Genomic DNA, 20,662 nt, shown 5'->3' with positions numbered 1-20,662 from the left:
GGAATTTCCCGCCTATTGATATTATTCTACGATCGATCAAGTGAACCAAGTCGCGCTTATCCGCGGCTTCCCCGCAGCCGCAGCTCGGCTTCCCCACCGCTTCTCCAACTCTCCCAAATGGCAAATTCCTGTTGCGCAACATCACTCACTCACTCACTCACTCACTCGCTTCCATCTCTCATCCCCCTGACCACCACCACAATGCCACCCCGTCTCCCTCTCTCCGCCACCCTCCGCCCCCGCCCCGTCCTCTCCTTCCGCGTTACCGTCTCCCGATTCAGCACGAGCAGCGACGATGCCGTGATCCAGACACAGAACGTCCCGGCGCCAGGCTCCGGAAGCGTTCGCGTGCTCCTACTGAACCGACCAAACGCCCGCAACGCCATCTCGCGAAGCCTGCTGGACGGACTGACGCAGCACGTGAAATCCATCGCCGCAGAGGGAGGCACCGGGCCGACACGCGCCCTGGTGATCGGCAGCAACGCGGATGCGGCATTCTGCGCGGGCGCGGATCTCAAGGAGCGCGCGAAGATGACTGCGGAGGAGTACATCCCCCCCCAATACAATCGAAACAATGGATGAGATGAAGAACTAACCACACCTATCTACCAACCCACAGAACGGCCTCCTTTCTCTCCCAACTCCGCAGCACCTTCCACGCCCTCTCGACGCTCCCCATCCCGACCATCTCCGCCGTCTCCTCGATGGCACTGGGCGGCGGCCTCGAACTGGCCCTGTGCACGCACCTCCGCGTCTTCGGCTCCTCCTGCACCGTCGGCCTGCCCGAGACCCGCCTCGCCATCATCCCCGGCGCCGGGGGCACGTACCGCCTCCCCGCGCTGATCGGGGTGAACCGCGCACGCGACCTGATCCTCACCGGGCGACGGGTGTCCGGCCCCGAGTCGTATTTCATGGGGCTGTGTGATCGGCTCGTGGAGGTGTTGCCCGAGGAGGAGGGCAAGGAGGGCGTCCCCCGCGAGAAGGTCCTGCGGGAGAGTATCAAGCTCGCGTTGGGGATCTGTGAGGGTGGCCCCATTGCCATCCGGCAGGCGTTGAAGGCGGTGGACGGCTGGGAGAAGGGTGAGGTTGCTGAGAATGAGGCCTACGCTGGAGTCATGGGGACTGAGGATCGGTTTGAGGCGCTCAGGGCGTTTGCGGAGAAGAGGATGCCCGTGTATAAGGGGCGGTGAGATGTATTACTATATGTATGTGTGATTGGTTGTTGAGGGTATAGTGTAATTTCTATGGATAGGTAATCTCGTAGTTGTGAATGTCAAGTTGGACTTTTATACCTACCTACGGAGTATCTAAATTGTAAAATCAAAAAGATTCTAGAACTGTTACGTGTAACCTGTGAGTCATCTCTTGTCCAAGTAGTGCCTACAGTAGATAGGCAGCCTAGGTACCACCGTACCTACCTACCTATATCTATGGTGCCCTGCTGCCAAGCCACAAACACGGCTGGCCTCGAGATCATGCTTTTTTTTTTTCTTTCTTTTTTTTCGTGTCTGATATCATAATCCGCTCGTGTGTATTTCGGGACCCTTGGATGAGTGATTCTCTACTAGGTTTTGCGGTTTGAGGGTTGAGATTTGTAGTTTGTTTGAAAATGGACTGACTGGGTAGTTGTTCTGATAGAAAGGTGGGTGGGTTGGTGGGCCTGATGGCTGGTGGCTGGATTCAGGCAGACGTCTGTTTGGAGTCGGGGAGGGGAGTATTTACGGAGGATACCTAGAGATGGACTCACTATAGTAGGTGGATGACAGGGTATCATATTCTAAATCTGGAGTTTGTATTCTTGGAAAGAGAGACCAAGATAACTACTAGATAGTACTTTATGATAGAATCATTACAATTACATACTATAGATCTAGTCAGCAGTCAGAAAGAACCCTGGATCCTCCCGGCCAGACCCGCCTGGCTCCACAAGCGCCCGAGGAAAGCGATTCTTTCTTCAGGAATGGGTCAAAGAAGCAAGCACGAGCGACAATGATGACTGTCTGGCGGCTGTTGTTGTTGTTGTTGTTGTCTGTCTATTTCAAGATTTCAGGTCCATTCTACAGCCCTGTCCAGACAGCGTCGATGATGTGTCATGTCTCTCTCCTGGGAGAGGGGGGGGGGGTAAATGGGTGAAACAGGAAGGCGATGCATCCATCCATCCATCCATTGCTTTGAGCCTCGTATTGTGCTTTTGTTTCTTTCTTCCTTTATTTTTTTTTTTCCCTTTTTCTCTCGTCTTTTTCTTTTTTTTTTTTTTTTCTTTGCCCTGCTTGGCGGTATCACTTCCATACATACATACATACATACATATACCTGGTACTACCTAAGGTAAGTGGGTAGTACGTAGGTATATACGTACATATTAGCTACATGGAGTTGTACGACTGGACGGCACAGCCTCCGGGCACCTGCATCTCCGATCGGGAAAATGGGATGAGATGATACTACTTAGTAGATAGTAAGTAGTAAGTACTAGTAGGTACTACAGATAGGGCTGGGGGGGGGCCTGTTGACAACCTGCATGCGTCCATGGATCCAGGAAGGAACAGCCCGTTCGGGCGTCACAGCCACGCCCCGCGGATCGAGGCGGTACCGCATGGATATTATCTACATAGTAAGGTAACTATATAGTCATCGGGAGGAAGTTGACAACGCCAACTCCAACTTCAAAAGCTGCAAATTGCAAGTCAAGTCCAAATCCATCCCCGCGATTCTGCAGGTGAGCTTGGATGGAGCTGCAGAGGTCAGCGAGGGAGACGGCATGACCTCCAGTTGGTCAGCCCCCCTGATGTCCACGGGAACTACTCTTTACCGTACGGTCACTGTAAGTAAGAAAGGACAAGGCTGAGTGATTCACGGTACGAAGTAAGTAACTACGAACAGCAACAGCAACAACGACAGCCACAGGCACCAGGCACACTCAACTCCGCGCCCAGTCAGTCATCTGCAGGCCTCATGCTCCCTCGTCTTCCTTTTCCTCTTCTTCCCTCTTCCTTCCTCCCCTCCCACCACCAGCAACTCCTCCGTTCCATAAATATCTCGAGGACCTGCTCTCGCACTTGACCCATCACTGTCACTATCACTCTTGTTCCCCACCATCCCTGTTGCTTCCCTTTTTTTTTTTTGCTCCCTTCCCTACCCTTTCCCGGAATCATTCGTTTTCACTCCCTCAGTTCGTCCCAAATTAACTCGACAGTCGTGGGATCGTGCATGGTCGCAACCCACGGGCTTTCCATCTAGCCTTCTGCTTCAGGCATCTCTGTGCGTGGAAGGTGAGCATAACTTCACGAGTCTTCGCTCCGTCCCCCCCCCCCCCCCCCGTCCCTGCTAACCATCATCCACCTCATCCCAGTTGATGTCTCCAACCAGGACGACTCGAGCCATGTCGGATCTTGCCGCTCGCATCAAGCAGTACGGCTTGACCCAGGTCTACTGTAGCCCCGAAAAGCCGCTCGTTGACATTGTCTTCGTCCACGGTCTTAATGGTGACCCGTATCATACCTGGACCTCCAAGAACACCGGCACCTTCTGGCCTGCTGAGCTCCTGCCCGAAGTCCTAGCCGAGAGCCGTGTGAGAATCTTGACCTATGGTTATAATGCCAACGTCACGGCCTTCACCGACGGTGCCTCCAAGGACCGGGTCCACAACCATGCCGAGACCCTGGCTTCGGGGCTGGCCGCGAACCGCAATGTAAGTCTCCTGCCGATTCCTCTGGTGTCTCTTTGTTTCAAGAGAACAGGTCACTGACTCTTCTAGCTCCGCGGATGTCCTGATCGTCCCATTATCTTCGTTTGCCACTCGCTGGGTGGTCTGGTCGTGAAGAGAACACTGATATACTGTCGCAATGTATCGAATGAGAAGATCGAGCATCTTCGCTCGGTTTATGTCTCCACGTACGGTATTCTGTTCCTGGGTACCCCTCACAACGGATCCGATGTCGCAAAATGGGGCCTTCTCTTGCAGAATATCTGCAGTGCTGTCATGCCGAAGAAGTTCATGGAGTCATCGCCTCAGCTCGTCAAGACCCTGAAGACCAATAACGAGACCTTGCAGAATATCAACAGTCTCTTCGCCGACATAACTAGTCGGTTTCATATCTATTTCTTTCACGAGACGTTGTCAAGTGACATCAAGGGAACTCGGGAGTTGATCGTCGATGAGAGCTCCGCCGCGCCGTACATGGAAGGAGTCGAACGCATGGGTATCGAAGCCGACCACAGCCACATGTGCAAGTTCGATGACGACAATTCTCCGGGATACGAGGCCGTTGCCGAGGCCCTGTTGCGATATTCGCGTGACGCTCCCAATACTATCTATGATCGTTGGGTTGAAGAAGAGAAGACTCGACGTGTGCAGAAGCAGACCAAAGTGAGAGAACTTTTCAGCCACGGTATGTTGTCATAGGATTTATGAAGCCGGAGCATGGACTGACAAATGTAGAACGGGTTGAGACCGAAACGATTGGAAGAAGCGTGCCAGACCTTCGCACAATCGGTAGGAAACACCTCCTCCCTGACCCTGCATCTTCTATCACTTTGAACGATTACGAGGTTGAGGAGGCCCCCGAGTCGTCTTCTCATCGTGGAAAGCATGCGTAGTCGGATGGATGTAGTTGGAAGCAAGAATGAAGACAGACTCGGGGGGCACCAGGCCTCATCTCCTTTCCTTCAGCATGTATTGTCCCGTTTTCTAACGGCGTTGGTGGGAAGAAGCCTTGTTTCTATCATGCGATGATGATTTTCCTGTACCCTAGTTTTGAATCCTTTTATCAACAAATTGTCAAGTCAGATCCCGCTGACTCTGTCTCTTCCATTAGGTAACTCCGAAATGATGGCATTTTTGCCCGAAAGAAGGAGGTCGCTTGTAACAAATCTCGGTGAAAGCACAACCCTCGCAATGTCTCGTTCTCTTTTTCTTGCCGATCCGCTGTTCGTGGTGCCCCGGGGTTCCACCCCAATGCAACCTTTGTGGGGATGGCTAAGGAGCTAGACATTCTGCACTCCAGGGTCTTTAGGGCAAAGAAAAGAGCGGAGCGGCTCATGGCGGTGCTTATCTGCGGAGGCCCTGGGTCTGGAAAATCACATCTCGCACGGCAGTATGTCTGGACCCATCGTGATTCCTACCCCGGTGGAATCTTTTGGGTCGATGCCAAATCCCGGCAATCCACCTTCAAATGCTTCTGGGACATTGCCCAGGCCGCCACATTGACCGACGGGCAAGAATTTGAAGTCCCAGATACAAATACGTCCCAGAAGTATGTGGAAGCGGTGCGGAATTGGATGCAAAATCGGGAAGAATGGCTGCTAGTGTTCGATGGCATCAGTTTCGCTCACGAGAACGACCTCAACCACTTCAAGCAGTTTCTTCCTTTCAACAAGAAGTGCAGTATTGTCTACACGTCCGTTGACAAAACGCTCAGAAAAAAGCAGCGCCTCTATGAGCCGTACTGCCTCAAAGTACGACCTCTCGAGGTTAAAGACGCTTGCAGGTTGTTGTTCGAGGACCTCGGTATCAGGAAGCCCACGAAGGCACAAATTTTCAAGGGGACTGAGCTCGTCACCCATTATGAGTGCCTCCCCCTCGCCATCCACGCCATTAGTCACCGGCTCAGCGCAACGTCCAAGCCGATGGAAAAATACCACATCGATTCGCACCTCACCGACGAGAAGCTTGCTGAGCCTTTTCTCAGCATCATGCACGACCTCTACCAGACTGAACAATTTGAGGCTTTAAATTTGATTAATCTGGTATCATTCTTCAGCCACCATGTTCCCGTTGGTCTCATAAAGCTGGGGATGGCCGCTCTGCACGAGTGGAACGTCAATGTCCTCGCTAGCAGCAGGCGTGGTGAACCAGGTGACATGGACAGCACTCTCGGGATCCTTATCCGATATGGACTGGTTGAGAGAGTATCCGACTCGTATGCACTTCAAGGACGGACTCTATCCCCACAGGTGGAAAAAGAAAATGTTTTGGATGTCAAATTGGTGGTCCCGGACCTGTCCGAGTCTCAAACGGAGGGTAGCCAAGACACCTTTTTCTCAGTGTATCAGAACTCCGGGACCATTGATGTGATCAAAATTCATAGTGTTGTCCAAGGCTTCTGCCGCGACGAACTCAAGATTCACGACGAAGAGGAGAGGAGTAAGCAGCGCTTGAGTTCGGATTCATGCAGCGCAGACGCCGGTTTCTATGATTCATGGTTAATCGTCGCTAGCCATGTATTGTGCACTTCGTATGGAAGCGCCAGGTCTCGCATGGAACGCAGTGATGACTGTGGGTTGGTCAAAGACCTTCGGGAATATGAAACCCACGCATCAAGGATCTTTGACTACTTTCCTAAACGATCCCCAGGAGAGCCAGTATTCCTAAAGGAAGCCCGTGATGACATCAGACAAGTCTTGAAAGACATCGCTCATGAAATCGACCGGATCTCGCCAAACTCTTCGCAGGAATCAATCCGCAGACAGAGATCCGTCTTTGACCGATCCAGCAGCTCCTCTTCCTCTATTCCTGAATCAACGACAGAGGAGGGAGCTCCGCGCTGGGAATGGAGCGATATGGCAACCCCCCCTGTGGAGTCACCGCAGGAGATGCCTACGCAAAGACAGCGAGTCAATCTAAAGCCGTTCTTGCCGCACATCTTCAGAGAGTCTAGTCTGGACAAAGACGCAGGATATGAAACTGATAGAGAGAGTTCTCAAGTTGTGGTCCGTTCATCACCGGCACTGTCGCAATTGAGCCAGGCAACGGAAAGACCTAAATCTTCACAGGCCTCCGGTTCCTCGCCGCCGATGGATGACCGAGGCTGGCATCTGGTGAAGAAACAGTCGAAACCCAAGTTAAATAAAGAGGAAAGTACAAGGCGCCGACCGAGATTCCCTCGAAACATTCGAAGCTCACAACTGGCTGCCCCAATTTTGAAAATTTTCCCCGTCGAAGGGAGGAGTGCGTCAAGCAGTACGCTGGGGAAAAGCCGTCGAAGCTCTCTCGCCTCGGCCTCGGATGCCCTTACTGCTGTACAGCATTCAAGCCCACCGCCATATTCTCGGAGACAATTGGCTCATCGACCGTCAATCGATCAGGAAAACGCGCCGACGTATGCCACAGTCGCAGCTCGACAGAATCTGGGCGAAGAATGGTCGACAAACCAGCGATCATCATCGAATCCCGGAGGAAAGAGCAGGCCCACTCTACTCCAGTTGCAGAACAGATCTTCTGGGGAATCACTGCACAGCCGGGTCAGCAACGCAGTCGCATCGCCGCTATCCGCCGAGTTCAAGCCCAATACGATGACGCAGTCCACATATAGCGAGCCGGATAACGGACGCCTCCAGCAGCAATTGAATGCTCTCGACTTGGGAATAACGCCGGAGGCCCCATACCGCACCCGTCACTTGTCAACGGCGAGGCCTATAGCACCTCCGGTAGCAGACATGTCTGCAAGTGAGCCATCAATCGTGTATCTCCCGCCGCCCCCTCCGCTTCCGTATGAAAAGAACATTGAGATTTCATCATCGCGGCGGGTCAGCGCAGCCCAGGCTGGCCCCATCGGTCCCTCAGTGGCCAAACCGGTGAAGGTATCTCACCCTTCTGCATTCATGCCGGGAATCTCACCTCCAGGCCCAATGATGATGGATCCGACGGCCGGGTATACATCTGAGCCCGCGCCCGAGATGGCACGCAACATCTCAGGGCAATCGCAACAGTCGTGGTCCACCGACCCGATTTTTCCGCCGCGATTCTCTCCACTGCCTCCTCGTGTGTCCGGAAGTCCCGCCTTAACTAGTGGTGTGCCTAAGGTTTTAGCGGCACAGCACGCTGTTTCCGGTACTGGAGGCTGGCTGGGAGAAGTCTCGCCGCCGCAAGGACCGTCACGCCCGATGACCAGCGCCCGTCAGCCCGAGATTTCCTACGCGGGACCGACTCAGATGAGACAGATTCATCCGCTTGAGGGCCAGCTCGCTGCCGTCGACCCGGTCTGGGCAGCCGAGCTACCAACGTTGCACTTTGGGGCCCATCGCGTGGATGTGGGTGATGCGAGACAGCGGGTGGGAGCAGTTCCGGTGCAATATCCCGCCGCCTTTCTGCCGCCAACTGTTGGATATCCGATGTATCATCCCAATCTGAGCGGACCGCTCATCCCGCATGAGGTCACAGTCACCATGCCAGATGCACATGGGCTGCGAGTCCGGAGTGGGAGCTCGCCTCCTCGTCCCAACTTCACCACTAGCTTTAACGCCAGCGGGGGGGCGGGGCTGTTCTGATGAGAAACTCAACGCAAGACATGAACAATAGTAAGAGAAAAGAAACGAGAGAGAAAAAAAAAAACTGAAAAACAGGTGAGAGAAACAAGTCGCCAAAGTGAGGAATAAAGACGACAATAGAGAGAACATAATGAGTAAATGACATGCACGAAAGGGATTGGAGTTTTTGTCGTTTCTTGAGATCTTGCATTTTTGCGGCGCATGAGATGAAGAGGAGTTAATTAAAGCATTTGGGTGGTCATAAAAAGGAAACATAATACAGTGGGGGGAGCATGGCAGAGGTGGCGTCACCTTGGTGTTTAACAGGCAACGCGTCTCGGGTAGAACATGAGTCTGAACTTCAGTTTGTCATTTCTTTCTGGCCTTTTCCCCCCAATTTTCTTCTTCCTGGTGAGCATTTTGAAGCATCTCGATAGGGCTCTGGATGGACCCCGCCCGCCGAGAGAAACGAGCGACTCAGCAGGCGGGGCCCGGATGGTGGACGTGGAGAAACAATTCAGATGAGACGGCGCGCGGTGAGGGGAGATGAGAGTTGGAACAAACCAGAGTTCCCCGCGGGTCGATCGCGCCGCTAGCGAGCCCCCCAAGACCCCCAGCACAAACCGGGTCACGGCTCCCGCTAGGCCCGATCGGGAGGGACTGTGACAGGGCATCGACGTAAGAGACACTCACCCAGCCATGACGTCTTCTTCCTGGACTCGCCTATAAAGCCTCAAGGTCTAGGATGCTGGTTGATTCTCTCTTGCAATTGCTCTCCTACACTAGTGCGGACTGATCAAATCATACTGTTCGCTGTTCATACCAGCTACCTACTACATACCACATCTATATCCATCCTCTATCAACCTACCACTACCAGCAAACTCAACCTTTCCAACAACCATGTCCTTCCTCACCCGCATTGTTCCCTCCGCTCGTGCGGCCTCCCTATCCCTCAAGACCACCAGCTCCCCTGCCCTGTCCGTGGGCACCACCCGCTCCATCTCCGCCACCACCCGTCGAGACAAGGGGGCCATCGATTCCACCAAAGACACACTCAAGAAGGCCGATCGCAAGGTTTCCGATGCCGCCGTGAAGGGCATTGAAGCCAGCGGTACGTTTACCCCCCTTCTCTCTCTCACACAAACCCCCCCCCTCCCCCCCAAGTCCCATAATTAACACCACCACAGAAAACGCCGCCGGCAAGCTCAAAGACTCCGTCGGCAGCACGTCCAAGGCCAAGGCCAAGGCGCAAGAACTGAAGGGCGAGGCATCCGAAGCAGCCGGCAAGGGCAAGGGCAAGGCGGAGGAAGCATTGGGCTCGGCGAAGGGCAAGGCGCAAGAAGTCGCTGGAGAGGCCAAGGGCAAGGCTAAGGACGCTGCGAAGGATCTGTAAGATATGAGGGGGCCCGACATAAAGATGGATGGAAATTAGTTATTATGGTTACGCTTGATGATATGCATGCATGAAGGGCTGGGAAATACTACTACGCAGGGGTGTCCATTGTACGATTATATCATTAAATAATGAATGCATTGGGATATGTAATCATCTAAGTGTGTGTGTGTGTGTGTGTGTGGTTTCGTCATAGATGTATTTGGGGGTTCCTTGGATCGGAGAATGATACCACTAGATACATAGTTACTTAGTAGTGCAATTCTTACTAAGTTAGGACAGGCGCGCCACCCGGAAGGAATCTGGGGTACAGGAGTCTAAACCCTGTTGGGATTCCATGGGTCGGTGGTTTCGGGGGGTTTAGTCCACAATGTTGTATACCTGGAGGTAGTAGATCTGCGGTGTATTATTATATTGGAAATAAAACTCCCAATAATAGGTAGGTAGGTACCTTGTCGAGGACGGAGTGGACTTCCGACTGGTCCTGATGGCCCAGAACTACTAATCATCTGCGTGGATCGCCACCGGCAAGCCGAGGCTTCCTTGTTTTCGGCACCGGCGGGGGATTTCCCTTTTCTTCTCTTTAGTCTTTTGCCCCCGGCCATTCTTCTTCGTTTTCCCCTATCTTTTTTGACTTCTTCTTCTTCTTCCTGTCCAGCTTTCGTTTCTGCTAGGCTATCGGGTTAGTTTAGCCGTGTCCTTTTATTTTGTTCTTTTTATTTTGGGGTTTTCTCTACCACACTCTTTTTTTTACGGTTGTCGCCTGCCATCCATTCATCACATCATGGGCAAGCTCGATAACCCCATCAGCCTGCTAAGAGAAATCCTGATCCGAGTGCCCCTCATCATCAAGACCATTTTCCTCCATGCCATCCGCCTATCCCACGTCACGGGGAAGCAGGACCTCCGCACCGAGTTGACCGTCGCCGTTATCCGCTCGTTTCTCACCTTCAACTCGCCCATCGGCCAGCAGCAAAAGGACAGCATCCGCGATCCCGGCATCAAAGGCCCCATGTGGGTGTCCAAGGTCACTCTTCCCCAGCCGGAAAATGATGTCCAGGATGCGGTGATCAAGGCGATCGAGGATCTGAAGGTTGGCGACGAGACATACAGCATTCCGGGCGTGGCGCCGGTTGAGGCAGAGTGGACGGGACATCGCAGCGGCGTGGAGAAGAACACCCCTCAGCCGGATATCTCAGAGGAGGCCAAGTATGAGGAGCTTTGCAGGGAGTCTACGGACGAGACGGTGATTCTGTATTTCCATGGGGGTATCTACTTGTGAGTGCATTCCTTTCCTAGTCTATGGCCTATGACAGGAGGCATAGGCATGTCGGCATAAGTAATCTAACACGATCCATCCTCAGTCTCTGCGACCCATGTACCCATCGCCCGGTGGTCACCCAGCTCTCCAAGCGAACCGGCGCACGCGTCCTGTCAGTGCGCTACCGTCTTGCGCCTCAGAATCCCTTCCCCGCCGCTCTCGTCGACGCCCTCGTCGCATACCTCTCGCTCATCTACCCTCCCCCGGGCTCTCTCCACGACCCCGTCCCGCCCAGCAAAATCGTCCTCGCCGGCGACTCAGCCGGAGGCAACCTCTGCATCGTCCTCCTACAGACCCTCCTCACACTACGCCGCATCTGTCCCACCATCCGCTTTCACGGCCGAGACATCCCCATCGACCTCCCCGCCGGCGTAGCCACCAGCTCCCCCTGGTGCGACATGACCCGGTCCATGCCCTCCGTCCACCACAACTCCATCTACGACTTCATCGCCCCTCCGACCCAAGATCCCGCCTCAATCTACCGCCCCATCAGCGTGCCCGATGACGACATCTGGCCCGCCAAGCCCCCCCGCATCGACCTCTACGCCAACGCCAACGCCCTCCTCCACCCGCTCGTCTCCCCAATCGCCGCCCGCAAGGACCTCTGGAAAGACGCCCCCCCGGTCCTCATCGCCATGGGCGAGGAGGGTCTCTCAGACGAGGGTCTTGTCCTCGCGCGCAGAATCCACGAAGCCGGCGCCCCCGTCGTCGTCGAGCAATTCGAAGGCATGCCGCATTGTTTCGGGATGGTCATGATGGGGACACCCTCGGGCCGTCGCTTCTACGACGTCACGGCCGAGTTCTGTCGCGATGCCGTGGCCGGTAAGATGGCCGCTGGCACCCCCTTGTCTGGGGAGATCACCTACATCGGATACAAACTTCTAGGGACCCGGCAGATCCCGCTCGACAAGGCGGTTCCGTTGACGGATGAGGAGGTGGATGAGCGATTGCGGATGAACGCTCAGTGGCGGTTGGAGGGAGAGAGGGAACTCCAGAGAGAGTGGCTGGAGAAGGTCAAACTTTGAGCCTGTGTTTGGGTGTTGTGTGCTTTTTATATAGACCGGTTCGCTGCATTTGGCGTTTTCGAGCTTGTGGGCTTTTCGCTATACCCTGTTTATAGACCTGGTTTTTGATAGACAGATATGTCCTAAATAGACTTGTACTTGTATATATGATTTGTACATCAATGTATACTCTATCTCTATTACTCGCATCATCATGATCATCATTCGCATCAGATAAACGACCCATGTATACAAGAACCACTTAAACTGGTTGTTATCTATCAGCTTTCAATTCTCTCGGCCCATCTATGAATCTCACCGCCATGTCACTCACTATCTTATATGCCCACCCCTTCCATAAGCTGTGACTAACACCCCCTGTTTAGCTTATCACAACCCCTCGACCTGTCATTCCATCATCTACTACCTTAGTAGATATCCCCCCCCCGACCACCTGGGAGCCGGACGCGGAGGCCGTGCGCAGGACTATCCTGGGCTACATTGATTCCGGACGGGAGGTGATCGCCCTCGCGCACTCGTTCGGGGGGGATTGCGATGTCGGAGGCCGTGAAGGGGTTAGGGAGGGAGGCACGGGCGCGGCAGGGTCGAGAGAGGGCGGGGTGGTTCGGTTGGTGTTTATGGCTGGGATGGCATTGATGGAGGGGTGGACGCATTAAGGGCAGGTGGGGATGGAGCTGGAGATGGAGGTGGAGGTGGAGGAGGGGAGGAGGTGGGGGGGGGGCAGGTCCAGCGGGGGGAGGTGAGGTTTACGGCTGTATGTATTTGCTTACTTTTTTGGTTGTGTTTTTGGAGGGGGCAAGGGCATATCAGATATGAGACTAATACTGATGATACAAACCAGGACGGCTCAATCCTCCTCGACAAAGACTTCATCCCCTCGACAAAGACTTCATCCGCGACGTCTTCTACAACGGCTGCGATCCCGCCGACATCGACGAGGCAACCGATCTCCTGGGCTCGTTTCCCCCTGCCCTCATGAACGTCCCCGTGACGTGCACAGCCTATCGCGAGATCGTCTGTGAGAATGATTGGGCCTTGCCTTGCTCCGTCCAGGAGCGGATGATTGCCCAGGGTGGTGGCGTCTTCCATGTCGAGCGCTGTCAGGAGGCCAATGCGCCGTATTTGAGTAATACCCGGTTTGTTGTTGAGTGTGTTAAAAGGGCGGCGGGGGAGGACGTGTAGGTTGGATGGTTGGATGGGTTGAATCGTGTTGTGTAGGATGTGTTTTGGCTGGTTGATTTATCTAGTACTGTATGGCCGGTTTTGGCCTCTGTTCGGAACTATATACTTCTGAAGTTCTGCCGAGATGTGAAGGGATGACGTCATGTAAAGATATTTGGTTGCTCGCGGGGTTGGCTTTGTGTTGGTTTTCTGGTATTGCCGATGTTGTATTTGATGTCTCTTGCTTTTTTTTTTGTATTCCTCAGACATTACGTATTGCCGAGGCCAGAACTGTTGCTTGAGAGAGAGTGAGCGGCTGGCCGATTTGGGGAGGGTTACTTTCTCGATGATTTCAGTGATATCTATGGAAACAGACGTTGTCCACTTGCTCGAAAACAGTCGAACGTGGTCTTGAGGGCTGTAGTGCGCTTATAGCGTTTTTCGCTGCAGTGACTGTCACTTCTCAGGGTGCTTCTGAGCGGGACTTCGCGACCATAGGGAACCGGATTGTCATTGCTGTGTCAGAGGCATCTATCTCCCACTGCTTTTGCGTATGCTATCGGAACTAAAGAGTTGCAGTTCATCCCGGTCATACGACTCCTCTGGACTAGTCCCACGAGTAAGACCTACTTGCGAATATCAAAGACAAGGCTCCAGGCATGGTTCGCCAGGCTGCGGCGGAATACTTATCCCACCCAGTCTCATGGCGATGGTATTTAGGATAGCCATGGAAGTCATTATCGAATTATATCTATCGCCACCGTCCCTGGTAGAGGATGCAGGCCGTGAGATAACTAGCCATAGCATTCTGAAAAAGCACGTCGATATCATCATGAAGGCCTCCTCGCTGGAGGTGACGGTGAGTGGGTCCCAAGCCGTGAACATGGCTGTACAGATGCATCTGCCCAAGTGCGGCGACATTCTCTCCGAATGCTGGATCTGTGATTCGATTCTTAGGACTGATCATCCCGATCGAACCCGCCCTGGTGCTGTAGAAGAATGCAGTTGCAGAGCTCCGGCTCTGCGATGTCGATTGCTGGACCTGACAGAAGAGTGGATGCCCAGCATCTACGCTGATTGGCCTGTCAGATCGTCGATGTGCCCTGATCCACTCCAGCCTGGAGTCACGTGCTCTGTGTAGGGCGGGGGCGGCTAGACCCCAGGACCATTTCTATAATCTATATGGAAGGCTGGCTGATATTCATTGAGGTAGCCGTGAAGAGGCTTAGGAGGGATGTTGTCGAGCTCGACTTCTCTTGAGATCAAGGTCGGAATGGAATGGAGAGGGAGATTCCAGACCACACAAGCCATCCAGGGTTCGGGACAGCCAGTGCCCTGCACACTGGTTGGGTCTGGATGATTCCTCACCAGCAACCCACCTGCTGTCTACTCCCTACACGGCAGTGCATCGACAAGGCACGAATCCAAGTCCAACCAGCAGCCACAACATCGACGGGTTTTCTCCTCCGTCCAGAAAGGAAGGCACGCAAGTCCGTAAACAGTAAGGCGGCCCCGGGCGGAAGCCGGCGGCACCCAATCAGAGGGCGGGACACGGCGCTAGGCGAAGCGGGCGGTCATGTGACGCACAACCCATTTTTTCGGCCACAAACGATCGTTCACATCAAGACTCTTCTCGACGACCTTCCCCGACGACTCACGACGACCCTCACGACACCCGTCCGCTTCCACGATACCCTTAAGGAGGCTCTTTCAAAAATGGCTGTCAGGAACTCCGGTGCGTTGAAATTCGCTATTACATCCCCGCGGTCCGACCGAATGTGACTGACAAGATGGTCTTTTTTTTCTTGGGCTTCAGGTCTCGCCTCTTCGCGCCGCAAGTCGCGCGCGGCTCACTTCAATGCTCCCTCCAGCGTGCGCCGTGTCATCATGTCGGCTCCCCTCTCCAAGGAGCTGCGCCAGAAGTACAATGTACGTTTTCGATAAAGCACCGAAATCATCCATCTGCAAACCCAATTCCCCTCCCCTCGGAAGTCCGGATGGATTTGGCAAAATCCCTGTGTCTCGGCAGTGATGGGATAAGACATGCTTTTGTGTGCTTGCATACATACATGCCTCTCCAACTGTGGGAGAGACAGGAGGGAAACCGGCCACAGACACCAGGCACACCGAAACACGAGAAATTGCAATCCAACCAAATATAATCAAAAAAAATTCCGATTCTAACGTTCCTTCTCGATAGGTCCGCTCGATCCCCATCCGCAAGGACGACGAGGTGAGCTCAGGCCCCACATAATCTTCACTAAATATAGTGAAAGAAGAACCATCAAAAAGAAAGGAGAATCGCTAAACAGAAACAAAGGTTACGGTCGTCCGTGGTAGCCAGAAGGGTCGTGAGGGCAAGGTCACCAGCGTCTACCGCCTAAAGTGGGCCATCCACGTCGAGCGTATCAGCCGCGACAAGAGCAACGGCCAGAGCGTCCCTCTCCCCCTCGCCCCCTCCAACGTCGTCATCACCAAGCTCCACCTCGACAAGGACCGTGAGCAGATCCTCGAGCGCATCGCCAAGGGTCGTGAGGCCGTTGCCGCTAAGTCCGCTTAAATGTGTGGGAAGAAGCAATGGGGTTCTTGAGATTTTTTAAAGTTCATATAAAGCAAAGTGTCTGTTGTGTGAATCAACCGCGGGAGTTCTACCACTGGGAAGACGCGATAAAATCCGAGTTCTTATCCTAGGTCGGGATTACGTCTTACTGAAATTAGATGTATTCTGATGAAATGAAAAACGAAAAAATCGATTTCCTCTACCTACCCATTACTTGCCCATTTGCATCACATCACATCACATCACATCACATCACATCATACTTGCGGGTTGCGGTTACATGCTCTCTTTGTCTGCTGACTGACTGGGAGGTTGTATCTTGCATTCATGGCGGTCGTGCGTCTGGGCCATTTGAGGACTGGCTGTTTCCCCCCTCCCTGCCCCGTCTCCCTGCCCCGTCGTTCGTGTAATTGCAATATACATACCTGCAAAGACCCCCCACCTCATCTCGACACCCCCTTCCGCAATCTCAGCCCATTTAGCCCAAGTACGAGGTATTCAATTCAGTATCCACCAGGCCGAACGCCCCAACCCAACCTAATATATGAAAGCAGTGGTCAACTGGACCCTACACAATCAACACGAACAAAGTAGATCAAAATCAACCTAGTACTATCTAACCATCCATTCTTAATTGTCTATGTAGTACTGTAGCCTGCTAATGCCAATGCTAAGAAAGATGAAAGATTAAATCCTCCTCAATACCCTACCCTACCCTACCCACCACGTCCAAACCCAGCCAACTGCAAGGAAATGACAGACTTAGTTATTAGTTATAGCTTAATAACTTATCTTACCTCTTAACTACCACCCAGACACTCCCACTCCCACTCCCACTCACACCCCATACCCACCATCCACCATCCACCACCCACCAACCAGAAAAGAAAGCGTATCCCTGTACAAAGTACACAGAAGCACAGCAGCACAGCAGCACAGCCCTTCAAACCTCACGAAGCCCTTTCCCCACCGTACTACCGAGAGAGAGTCCAGGAGTCCAGGACAGTACCCTACTGCAAAGCACAAAGCACTAGCAGAGCAGAGAGCGGAGCAGACCGGGAGCAGAGCTCTCTCTCTCTCTCTCTCTACCAATCAGAAACAGGATGAATATTCTTTTACTTCGCTTGATTAACGACGTCCTAGGAGAACACAGAAATACAAATACATAGCAACATTGATCGCGTCGTATCGGATCTATCATTACTACCGATTTACCTACCTACCTACCTACCTAACCTGGAGCATACCTTGCGAGGCGAGTGAGTATTGATTCTTGATTCTTGATTATTGATCACTATCTATGAGATGAAACTCCTTGCATAACATAACATACATTCGAGTCGGGGGCCCACGCTCACTGCTCCAGTGCCTAGTCTACTATCTACTATCTAGTGCTGAGTGCTGCGTGCTGGTAAAGCTCGCTACTAGATATCTAGCTAGCTAGATAGATAGATAGTAGACTAGATACTCTCCGGTGGCGGACGGACTAACTCGGAACAGCCAAGGCGCGGGTTCGTGCAGATCGGCGATAACCTTAGATAAGGGTGGATTCGACTCGACGGTCGACAGAATATACTACCTAGTACATACAAATTTCCTAGTCTTTTCTGCGGGGTGTTTCATCGAACCAGTATTCTATTCCTGGAGGAATTCATGTCATAAATAACGACCAATGAAATATACTGCGTGTATAGAAACAAGCTATCCCGCCCAATCCACCAATATGCATATGATATATGATATGATATGATATGAACCCGACACCACCGAAGCAAAAACGCGCTAAATAAACCTTCGAAGTTCGATGAGATGAGGACTCCCTACTAGATAGACTAGACTAAATAAACTCATCGTCATCCATGAAGCCATCCTCCTCCCAAGATGATGATGATGATGATGATGATGATGATGATGATGCTCCTCCTTCTCTGATGTGGATATCCGCCACCTCGACTTTCAATTCAGGAACTGGTTCCGGGACTGCCGCGCGCTGTTCCTTCTCAGGCCACAGTTTCGGAGGCGAGAAAAATCCTCGAGATGTAGCTGACGCAGTGGGGATGTTGTCTACCCGACTGCCGTTGATGCGGATTTCGCCAGATAAATTCACCGGGACGGGTGCCTCTTCCACGTATCCGTCCCAGAAACCAAGGAGCTGGGCGATGAGTCGGAAGAAAGCGATGGAGATAGCCCAGAGGGGAGTGAAGATCGAGGAGAGATGTAGCCAGCGCCAGAGCATGGTCGGGATCACGTATGGGAAGCGGGGAGCGTCTGGACGTAGGCAGTTGCCGTTGCAGGTGTTGGAGACCATGGGATGGCAGTAGGCATCGCACATGGTTGACTCGGAGCAGTACCAAAGGAGTAGGATCAAGGAGCACCATCCCAGGCGGGTAGGGCGAATGCGACGAGAGATGGGGTTGCGTTTCCATAGTCGCGGGAAAGAAATCTCTGTGTAGACTCGGCCATCGTGTTCCCCTTGGCAGTTTGAACAGGTGTACTGTTTTGGGCCCTTTCTGCCCCTCGGGGGCGACTGGATGGCCGAGAGAACGTCGGCATCCCGGGACACCTGGTTTTCCAGGCCATTCAGCCCTGTCTTGACTTTCTGGATATTCTCAGCCAACGACCGCAACTTCTCATTCAGCCTGTCTAGATCCATGGTGTCTCGCCCCCCCGTGCTGGCGAGCTCCAGCTTCTTCAGGATCTCTTTTTCATATGCAGCATCGTCCTCTTCCTCCGTCTTGGGCTCACTGGGTTGTCCATCAATGATCTCCTGGAGCGACTCGATCGTGTCGTCACCAACATCCAAGGAATCCTTATGCTCTTTGTAATCCTGCAGGACTGTCTCCAGGGCACTTTTCGGCAGATCAGGCTTGACCAGTGGTGGCTTGTTTGCCTTTGCCTTTCCGCTGGCTGGTTCCGCTTGTTTCTTCTTGTTCTCTTGGGCCTGCTTTTCTGCGTCCTGCTGTTGCTTCTTGAGCTTTTCCTCCCTTTGCTGTTCTTCTCTCTGTGCCTCCTTCTTCCGTTTCTCCTCCTTCAGCTTCTCTTCCCGTAGTCTTTCTTCTCTCTTTTTCTCCTCCTTCTGTCTCTCCTCTTCTTCCTCCCTCTGTCTCTCCTCTTCCCCCCTCTTCTGTTTCTCCTGATTATCCCTAACTTTTGTCTCCCCCAACTCAAATGTCTCAGGCATTTCGTCGATCCTGGGTTGCACGGGTACAAACGACGACTCAAACCTATCATTCGTTGGTGGCGACGGTACTATGTCCCGAGAAAGGTGTTCAGGAAACTGATTCACCCGCTCGGTCACTGGGGTGTCAATCCAGGCGCCCGTCACAATCGGTGTCTTGTCGTAGATGCGTCTGTCGGGGATCTTTTGGGCTTCCGGGGTTTTCATCTCGTTTCGCTGGTTGGGACTCTCTGCTCTCGCTAGTTTGCGAAGCAGATCCTGGGAATCCCTTTTCGTCGGACTCCGCTTCGTAAACGTCGAATTCTTATAGGAGTTGAAGACCGTAACTGGCGTGTATGGTATATGTTCACCCAGCGTCAACTTGTCGGGCTTTTGCTCGGCAAGCAGGTTATTTGGTGTGTCCGACAAAGGAACGCGGGTGTATCTGTTCGTCGCACGATCGCCCGACGTTCTGCTATCGAGATTATTTCGTTCAGGATTGGTGTGCAGGTCCTTCTCCAACTTGAACCTCGGGGGCGAGGGCTCATCCTTCGGTCTTTCCGCCTTAGTCAATGGCAGCTCAGTGCGGCGCGCCATCTTCTTCAGCCAGTCGCCACCGCGAAAAGTCGCCCGGGTACCCCAGGTGGACGGAAGTTGGACCGAGGGCTTGAAATCGTCGTCGTCCTCCATCATCCCAGCCTCCTCCTCCTCCTCATTGCGCCGTTGGAGATTCTCCGACGTCAATGGGTTTATAGTCCCCGCGTTGCTCAAAACCGGCGACCGGCTGGATGTTGCCCGGCGGAAGCGCTTCTCATCTTCGACATGGTCGACCAGTTTCCGGCGAAGGGCGTCGTGGTCGTCGGAGACGTCGTTCAAGAAATCGGTATCGGTAATCGCAAACAAATCATCCCCCCGTAGCCTCGATACCGACGAGGAGCGTCTGCTGCGACTGTCTCGTAGGGAGATATTGAAGTCATCCTCCGGGTCCAGATCAGCCAGGCTTCCCGCGTCGTCGATCTGCCGGTACGCCTCGACTAACTCGTCCGGGGGGTTTGATTCGGGCGATGCGATCTCGAAGCTTTCTCTTCGATTCCGATTCGAGGTGCCGAGGGTGAAGGGCGCGGGGTCGCGGTCCGACATGTTGGGTGGACGCGACAAGTGCTCCCAGGCTCCGCGGAGGGTTCCGGTTTGGCTGAAGTTGCGTCGGTGGTGTTGAGGGCTGTACTCGCGGGGTGGACTGGGGATACGAGACGCGTCAAAGTCATGGGTGAGGTGGGCTCGAGCAGCTCGACCGAAGGGGGAGCGCTGGTGGTCGGACTGTCCGTAAGTGCGACGACGCGACAACAGTCCGTGGTCGCTCCTGCGCTCGGGAGTGGTAGGCATGGTGACGGAAGGAAAGGCCTCTCCCCTCGTTCAGGTGGAGCACCGTCCAGTGGAGGGAGGAGATTGTGGGGAGAGTAAGGGGGGGGATGGAGAATGCAGTGAATGGACAACAGCATAAACATGGCCGAAGCATCGCAACACGAAGCCGAGAGGTGGATGGGCTGCTGGCCCGTTCGGGGTTAGCGGATCCCGTCTCGTCCATCCATCCAGCCATCCAACAGGCAACAAACCAATTCATTCCACCTTCCGTCCGCCTCAACTCTGCCAATCTGCCCTTCGCCCTCTGCGGAGCCTCCAGGTCAGTCGATCATGCCCATTGTCTCCGGCGAATGATCCGATCTGAGCGTCGTTACTGACCCGACATGTGACCCGGTCAGGCGAATCGTCCGTCGTTGTCGTGTCCCCTCCTCTT

The 20,662-nt window shown here is 53.5% G+C and overlaps 7 protein-coding genes across 7 annotated transcripts; 6 read left to right on the top strand and 1 right to left on the bottom strand.

The window, feature by feature from the left end:
- BO70DRAFT_357523 (putative mitochondrial methylglutaconyl-CoA hydratase (Auh)) lies at window positions 1-1,291 on the top strand. Its single transcript, XM_025542060.1, has 2 exons — window positions 1-545; window positions 620-1,291. Exons 1-2 carry the CDS (start codon window positions 202-204, stop codon window positions 1,188-1,190), a joined length of 915 nt encoding a protein of 304 aa, XP_025404137.1. The 5' UTR covers window positions 1-201; the 3' UTR covers window positions 1,191-1,291.
- A 1,622-nt stretch (window positions 1,292-2,913) lies between these two features.
- On the top strand, window positions 2,914-8,762 carry BO70DRAFT_383958 (LipA and NB-ARC domain protein). The gene is made up of 7 exons (XM_025545619.1): window positions 2,914-3,272; window positions 3,353-3,691; window positions 3,758-4,391; window positions 4,442-4,568; window positions 4,852-4,936; window positions 4,984-7,709; window positions 7,791-8,762. Exons 2-7 carry the CDS (start codon window positions 3,356-3,358, stop codon window positions 8,266-8,268), a joined length of 4,386 nt encoding a protein of 1,461 aa, XP_025404136.1. The 5' UTR covers window positions 2,914-3,272; window positions 3,353-3,355; the 3' UTR covers window positions 8,269-8,762.
- On the top strand, window positions 8,718-9,741 carry BO70DRAFT_357518 (uncharacterized protein). Its single transcript, XM_025542059.1, has 2 exons — window positions 8,718-9,361; window positions 9,438-9,741. The coding sequence occupies exons 1-2, from the start codon at window positions 9,151-9,153 to the stop codon at window positions 9,641-9,643; spliced, it is 417 nt and encodes a 138-aa protein (XP_025404135.1). The 5' UTR covers window positions 8,718-9,150; the 3' UTR covers window positions 9,644-9,741.
- A 514-nt stretch (window positions 9,742-10,255) lies between these two features.
- BO70DRAFT_376080 (alpha/beta hydrolase) lies at window positions 10,256-12,082 on the top strand. The gene is made up of 2 exons (XM_025545107.1): window positions 10,256-10,921; window positions 11,008-12,082. Exons 1-2 carry the CDS (start codon window positions 10,428-10,430, stop codon window positions 11,987-11,989), a joined length of 1,476 nt encoding a protein of 491 aa, XP_025404134.1. The 5' UTR covers window positions 10,256-10,427; the 3' UTR covers window positions 11,990-12,082.
- Window positions 12,083-12,523: 441 nt separating this feature from the next.
- BO70DRAFT_391804 (uncharacterized protein) lies at window positions 12,524-13,171 on the top strand (the record flags this gene model as incomplete). Its single annotated transcript, XM_025546240.1, has 2 exons — window positions 12,524-12,596; window positions 12,831-13,171. The coding sequence occupies 2 exons, from the start codon at window positions 12,524-12,526 to the stop codon at window positions 13,169-13,171; spliced, it is 414 nt and encodes a 137-aa protein (XP_025404133.1).
- Window positions 13,172-14,787: 1,616 nt separating this feature from the next.
- BO70DRAFT_357514 (60S ribosomal protein uL24) lies at window positions 14,788-16,170 on the top strand. The gene is made up of 4 exons (XM_025542058.1): window positions 14,788-14,885; window positions 14,967-15,079; window positions 15,351-15,383; window positions 15,471-16,170. Exons 1-4 carry the CDS (start codon window positions 14,867-14,869, stop codon window positions 15,708-15,710), a joined length of 405 nt encoding a protein of 134 aa, XP_025404132.1. The 5' UTR covers window positions 14,788-14,866; the 3' UTR covers window positions 15,711-16,170.
- Window positions 16,171-17,374: 1,204 nt separating this feature from the next.
- Window positions 17,375-20,323, bottom strand: BO70DRAFT_357513 (uncharacterized protein). The gene has a single exon (XM_025542057.1). The coding sequence runs from the start codon at window positions 20,248-20,250 to the stop codon at window positions 17,548-17,550; it is 2,703 nt and encodes a 900-aa protein (XP_025404131.1). The 5' UTR covers window positions 20,251-20,323; the 3' UTR covers window positions 17,375-17,547.
- Window positions 20,324-20,662: the final 339 nt, after the last annotated feature.

The sequence above is a fragment of the Aspergillus heteromorphus genome (assembly GCF_003184545.1).
Source record: "Aspergillus heteromorphus CBS 117.55 chromosome Unknown BO70scaffold_1, whole genome shotgun sequence".
NCBI classification, from domain to species: Eukaryota; Fungi; Ascomycota; class Eurotiomycetes; order Eurotiales; family Aspergillaceae; genus Aspergillus; species Aspergillus heteromorphus.
This window is presented reverse-complemented; position numbering and strand designations above follow the sequence as displayed.

What these genes read in the sequence shown, in the direction of transcription:
- BO70DRAFT_357514 (XM_025542058.1), top strand. An exon ending in AGCTGCGCCAGAAGTACAAT is followed by an intron (nt 15,080 to 15,350) that starts GTACGTTTTCGA and finishes CCTTCTCGATAG; the next exon opens with GTCCGCTCGATCCCCATCCG. An exon ending in CCATCCGCAAGGACGACGAG is followed by an intron (nt 15,384 to 15,470) that starts GTGAGCTCAGGC and finishes ACAGAAACAAAG; the next exon opens with GTTACGGTCGTCCGTGGTAG.
- BO70DRAFT_357513 (XM_025542057.1), bottom strand. Translation starts at nt 20,250, where the DNA reads ATGCCTACCACTCCCGAGCGCAGGAGCGACCACGGACTGTTGTCGCGT.
- BO70DRAFT_357518 (XM_025542059.1), top strand. Translation starts at nt 9,151, where the DNA reads ATGTCCTTCCTCACCCGCATTGTTCCCTCCGCTCGTGCGGCCTCCCTA. An exon ending in GAAGGGCATTGAAGCCAGCG is followed by an intron (nt 9,362 to 9,437) that starts GTACGTTTACCC and finishes ACACCACCACAG; the next exon opens with AAAACGCCGCCGGCAAGCTC.
- BO70DRAFT_357523 (XM_025542060.1), top strand. Translation starts at nt 202, where the DNA reads ATGCCACCCCGTCTCCCTCTCTCCGCCACCCTCCGCCCCCGCCCCGTC. An exon ending in GCGAAGATGACTGCGGAGGA is followed by an intron (nt 546 to 619) that starts GTACATCCCCCC and finishes ACCAACCCACAG; the next exon opens with AACGGCCTCCTTTCTCTCCC.
- BO70DRAFT_383958 (XM_025545619.1), top strand. Translation starts at nt 3,356, where the DNA reads ATGTCTCCAACCAGGACGACTCGAGCCATGTCGGATCTTGCCGCTCGC. An exon ending in GGCTGGCCGCGAACCGCAAT is followed by an intron (nt 3,692 to 3,757) that starts GTAAGTCTCCTG and finishes TGACTCTTCTAG; the next exon opens with CTCCGCGGATGTCCTGATCG. An exon ending in TTGCCGATCCGCTGTTCGTG is followed by an intron (nt 4,937 to 4,983) that starts GTGCCCCGGGGT and finishes GGGATGGCTAAG; the next exon opens with GAGCTAGACATTCTGCACTC.
- BO70DRAFT_376080 (XM_025545107.1), top strand. Translation starts at nt 10,428, where the DNA reads ATGGGCAAGCTCGATAACCCCATCAGCCTGCTAAGAGAAATCCTGATC. An exon ending in TTCCATGGGGGTATCTACTT is followed by an intron (nt 10,922 to 11,007) that starts GTGAGTGCATTC and finishes ATCCATCCTCAG; the next exon opens with TCTCTGCGACCCATGTACCC.